Below are 6,000 nucleotides of genomic sequence, written 5' to 3'. Positions count from 1 at the left end.
ATTACGATGTGGGTAATAGGGAGCTTCTGGCGATTAAGTTGGACTTTGAAGAATGGAGGCATTTTTTGGAAGGGGCTGTTCATCCTATCATCATGGTCACCGATCACAAGAATGTAGCTTACATCGAGTCTGCCAAAAGGCTGACCCCCAGGCAAGCCCGGTGGTCGCTTTTTTTTCCCGATTTCAATTTTCTATCACCTTCCGTCCAGGATCAAAGAATGTTAAGGCAGATGCTTTGTCCCGAAGCTTTGATCCAGTGCCTCTTCCTGAACCTCCATCCTCCATTCTCAACCTGGGGTGGTGGTGGCCGAAATCTCCTCTGATTTGAAGAGAGATATATTTGAGGCCCAAACTCTGGCTCCCAGTAATAAACCTGATGGTAAATTGTTTGTCCTGTAACATTTCCATCTTAGACTCCTGCGGGAGTTTCATGAGTCTTTGTTGAGTGCTCATCCTGGGATTTCGGTCACCCAGGAGGCAGTTACTAGAATTTTCTGGTGGCCCTATTTGGTTGCGGATGTTAAAAGGTTTGTGTCTGCATGTGGAGTTTTTGCCTGCTCCAAGAGTTCTCATTGTCGGCCGGCCAGGGAATTAGTGCCATTTCCATATAGACCATGGACACATTTGTCCATGGACTTTATCACTTATCTCCATCCATCCAGTGGTAACGCTGTGGTGTGGGTGGTGGTGGATAGATTTTCCAAACAGGCTCATTTTGTACCTCTGCCCGCTTTACTGTCTGCGGAAACCTTGGCCAGGTTGTTTGTGCAGCATGTGGTTCGGCTGCATGGGGTGCCTATGAATATGGTGTCTGACAGAGGTGTGCAGTTTGTGTCCAAGTTTTGGAAGGCTTGTTGTAAAAAGTTGGAAATTACACTGTCTTTTTCCTCTGCTTACCATCTGGAGTCTAATTGGCAAACCGAGTGTATGAATCAGTCCCTGGAGCAAATTCTCAGATGTGTGGCTTCTTCGAGACAGGATGACTGGTGTGATGCGTTGCCAGTGGCAGAATTTGCTTTCAACGGTTGTTTTAGTCAGTCCACAGGAATGTCTCCCTAGTCAGCTATGGGTTTTACCCTCATTTATCCTCATTTTTCTCGCATGGACTCAGGTTGTCCAGGAGCGGAGGGTACTGTGCGACGCTTAAAGACTCTGTGGGGGGAGGTTCAGCAAAACATCACCAAAGCCCAGGAAAAGTACAAATTTTTTGCAGACGAGAAGGTGGTTGGGTCCTGCGTTCTTAGTGGGCGAGAAGGTATGGTTATCCACTCGCAATATTAAGCTCAAGGTCCCTTCAGCCAAACTGGGTCCTAAGTTTATTGGCCCATATAAAATTGTTGAGGTGGTCAATCCGGTGGCCTACATGTTGCAGCTTCCCGCTTCCTTCAAGATATCCAATGTTTTTCCCAGGTCCCTTTTGAAACCATTGGGAGCAGTCGAGGAGGATTCCTCGTCCATCACTTCTCCTGTGTTGGTAGAGGGCTATCTTGAGAATGAGGTAGGGCGCATCGTTGATTCTCGGTGGGTCCGCCGGAATCTGCAGTATTTGGTACACTGGAAGGGATATGGTCCAGAGGATCGGTCTTGGGTCTCGACCAGTTCGGTGCATGCCGATCGGTTGGTTCGAACTTTTCATGCCAGGCATCCTGAGAAGCCTAGGGTCCAGTGGCCCCCATTAAGAGGGGGGTACTGTCATGGTTGTGGACAGGATTCCCTTTCCTGTCCTCTCAGGATTAATTTGGATGGCCTCCTTTTGGTTTGGGGAGGGCTATATTTACCCGCCTCCGTCTGGGGATCCTTGTCAGTGATACATTCGTTCTTGACTGTGTCTGACCCTGGTGTGCTTGCATACTGGTTTGTCCATTTGCCTTTTAGTGTATGGTCCAGTTTGTTTTCTTGTCTGTGCATTTGCCTAGTGACTCTGTCCTTGTTACCCGTTTCTGGCTCTGACTCTTGGCTTGGTGCTCTCTCTTCCCGTCTGCCTGCCCTGTTTGTACTGCATCACTATCTCCGGCTATGTGACCTCTTGCTACATCCTGACCACCCTTTACGTCTCACCCTTTTGTACTACACTGTCCTCCCGGCTTGACTTCGGCACTTTCTGACTACCCTCCAGCATCTACAGCCACCGCTGCCACTCGGCATCTGGCTCCGCCTCCAGTCACTCCACGGTGGTCACGTGTTTCAGGTCCTGCACGCCGGCAGGTAAGCTTGCCGCAGCTATCTGCACACACTCTCGGTCCGTTTGGAACACGTGCGCAGACTCCTGCTGTAAAGGTACCTTCACACATAACGATTTCGTTAACGATATCGTTGCTTTTTGTGACGTAGCAACGATATCGTTAACGAAATAGTTATGCGTGACAGCGACCAACGATCAGGCCCCTGCTGGGAGATCGTTGGTCGCTGGGAATGATCAGGACCTTTTTTTTGGTCGCTGATCACCCGCTGTCATCGCTGGATCGGCGTGTGTGACGCAGATCCAGCGATGTGTTCACTGGTAACCAGGGTAAATATCGGATTACTAAGCGCAGGGCCGCGCTTAGTAACCCGATGTTTACCCTGGTTACCATTGTAAAAGTTAAAAAAAACAAACAGTACATACTCACATTCCGGTGTCTGTCACGTCCCCCGGCATCAGCTTCCCTGCACTGACTGTCAGCACTGGCCGGCCGTAAAGCAGAGCACAGCGGTGACGTCACCGCTGTGCTCTGCTTTACGGCCGGCCGGCGCTGACGCAGTGCAGGGAAGCTGACGCCGGGGGACGTGACAGACACCAGAATGTAAGTATGTACTGGTTTTTTTTTTAACTTTTACAATGGTAACCAGGGTAAACATCGGGTTACTAAGCGCGGCCCTGCGCTTAGTAACCCGATGTTTACCCTGGTTACCCAGGGACTTCGGCATTGTTGGTCGCTGGAGAGCTGTCTGTGTGAAAGCTCTCCAGCGACCACACAACGACCTAAACAGCGACGCTGCAGCGATCGGCATCGTTGTCTATATCGCTGCAGCGTCGCTAAATGTGACGGTACCTTATGTCTGCAGCTGGGTTCCTGATAAGTGTCAAAATAGGAAATTGGGCCAAATGGACATTTTTCTCTTTTCTGCCCCTCCTCCACTGTCTGCAAGCAGCATTCAAGTTGCATTGCTTGCCCTTCCTGACTAGATGCAGAACTTACCCTCTTTCTCTATCCCACTCAATGCAGTATTTCCCCTTTCCCATCGATCTCCTAGTGGATGCAGCATTCTCTCCATTTCCACATCATTGCATGCAGCATAATTAATTCACTTTCTTTACCGTAAGAAGAATTCTCTCCCAATACACCACTCCCCCCATTGGTAATAGCTTAGTCAACACCTCAACTGACAACTGATTTAATTTCATTACTATCCATCTCTCCCACTAATAGTAGCATGTTTCACTTCTTATCCCTCACAAAGGCAGCAGCTGTTTCACTAGAACGACCCTTCCAGGATTCTCTCTTATCTCCTTTATGGTGCCACTTTCTAAATGACAGATTGCTGTTGTGTTCAGGAACTGTGTACCTATGGACATATAACCATGATGTCGTAACAGGTACTCCACCTGTTCAAATTACTGATTTCTGAAGTCCGGGAAGAGCTCTGCCGGCTCACATGCTTTTGCCCTTCTAAGGCTACATTCACATTAGCGTTGTGCGGGGCAGCGTCAGCGACGCAACGCACAACGCATGCGAAAACGCATGCACAACGCAACGTTTTGTGACGCATGCATTCATTTTTGCATGATTTTTGGTGCAGAAAAAACTGCATCATGCAGCGTCCTCTGCGCCCTGACAGTTGCGCCAAAATGACGCAAGACAACGCATGTCCATGCGCCCCCCCATGTTAAATATAGGGGTGCATGACACATGCGTCACCGCGGCTGCGCCCGACGCTGCCCCGCACAACACTAATGTGAACGTAGCCTAATGCCCCCTTCTTGTGCTGCACCAAGCATGTTCCTGGAGAGAATGTGCAGTGTGGAGATGTGTATTTGGTAGGTCAGGTCCTGAGAGTGTTGGATTTGCACAGTTAGACAGCCAGAATCAGTATGCAGTATAGTGGAGAATTCAAGAGGGTAATTGGGATAATTAGGCCACATCCATAAAGTTTAAATGCATGAATCATGGAATCAAATACCTACAGCATATCTAGAACTAAGGATGGAGTAGTGTCACTTTAAATACACCTCCTGTCATTCTGTTGGAGGAAAGGCCACTATGCATCAAGACTTATTGGCAATGAAATGTGGATTGTTAAGTACAGGACACAACAGTTGCCATTCATCCCTAGATACACATTGGTGGGTTTAATTAACTAATATATACGAGAAAAGTCAACTGTCCATTGACATCTGGCATATAAATATGCCTCAGGCTTATTCACTCATCATTATTTTATTCAGTGTTTCATTATTATTTGTAAGTCAAGGAAGGAGTGGGTAGTGGGTACAAAACATGGAAGACAGGCAAATCATACCAATTGTGGTTTACAAATATTGATGTGTAGACAAGGCTTTAGTCTGACATTGCTGTATCTGCTAAGTGTTTCACAACCAAATAAAACACAGCAAAATATTATTTACCTTCAGTTTACGGATTGGGATTTCTGAAATATATATTTTTATGCAACCCTCATATCTTTGAAAAATAAGAGGAAGTTTTATTTGCCTTTTTTAACTGCTGCCTTAGGATGCATACGTACACTATCATCTATATCTTATAAAATGTATCCTTTTTACCACATAATTATACCAAAGTCATCAGTAAATAAAAAAATTACGTTAGAACGTTTCATAGTCTTTATTTTGTCTCCATTGACAAGGCATACATTTTCTGAAAGTGATGATACGCATACACTCATATAGCTATATATTACTATACTTCTTATGAAATGCAGGCTATTTGTACAGTGCAAATGAAGTAGTTCAACAACCAAATGACACCAAAAAGAGCAGAATAACACTGGTATTAACATAGCTCCATTAATAAATACTCATAACTAAGCTTTGTGTTCATTGTAAATTTACCCGTTCTATTAATCAGTGTAGTTGAAATGCCTACATGAAAAACTACCGTACTTAGAAAAAAACCTCAATGCTAACATTAAAGAAATTCTGAATAGAAGTTACCTAAATAGACAACTCGCTATTAATAATTAAAATATTGGGAAATTTTATCTTTGCATTCACTTTAAATTCACCAATATAAGGAAATTTTGTATTGAGTAAAAGTTGGCCAGAGAATATTAAAAATATAATAGTTTGTGCCTCCAGCTACTATTCTAGGAAAGAACCTGTGAGTTATTCACTTGCCCCATATTGATATAAGGGTATGTATCATGCTTATGAAAATGTCTCTACATTCTGCCATACTGTTCGATCTCCGGCATAAGTGGCAATTTCACCATCACATTACAACTGCTGGAAACCTTTTATTTAAGAACTTGCAAGGATCTCAATTTTTTTCTCAGACAGAAGTAGAGTTTAGTGTCAAACAGAGGACCTCTTTGTGGAAGTTTGCCTGAGCATTAACCAGATGGAATAGATTTAGAAAGCCACTGTCTTCTTCATTGCGTTCCCCTGCAAAAAAAAAAAAAAAAATCTGCAGTACTGTGGTGTATACATTATTTAAAGACACTTTCTTAAATTTGAAAGTTATACACTATCAGTGAGATAGGAGATAACAGCCGTCAACTGGGAACACCATCGATCCCTAAAAAACCCTCATGTATATGGGGCAGAGTTCAATCGTGCGCAAAGCATTCCTTCTTATGGGAGTGCCGAAGACCAGCTTAGTGCAGATAGCTTTAGGGTATGGGCACATGTTTCGGATTTGCCTGTGGATCTGCAGCGGATTTGACGCTGCGGATTCGCAGCAGTTTTCCATCCGGTTTACAGTACCATGTAAACCTATGGAAAACAAAATCCGCTGTGCCCATGCTGCGGAAAATACCACGCGGAAACACTGCGTTGTATTT

General features: G+C 45.0%; 1 protein-coding gene across 1 annotated transcript in view; it reads right to left on the bottom strand.

Annotated features, from left to right (window-relative positions):
* Positions 1-4,808: 4,808 nt before the first annotated feature.
* The window catches only part of FBXO47 (F-box protein 47), a 421,223-nt gene continuing 420,031 nt past the window's right edge, over positions 4,809-6,000 (bottom strand). The window contains exon 10 of the mRNA XM_069751683.1: positions 4,809-5,602. Coding sequence (XP_069607784.1) covers positions 5,490-5,602 — 113 coding nt within the window. The 3' untranslated portion in view covers positions 4,809-5,489. The remainder of the gene's footprint in view (positions 5,603-6,000) is intronic.

The sequence above is a fragment of the Ranitomeya imitator genome, chromosome 2 (genome assembly GCF_032444005.1).
Source record: "Ranitomeya imitator isolate aRanImi1 chromosome 2, aRanImi1.pri, whole genome shotgun sequence".
NCBI classification, from domain to species: Eukaryota; Metazoa; Chordata; class Amphibia; order Anura; family Dendrobatidae; genus Ranitomeya; species Ranitomeya imitator.
This window is presented reverse-complemented; position numbering and strand designations above follow the sequence as displayed.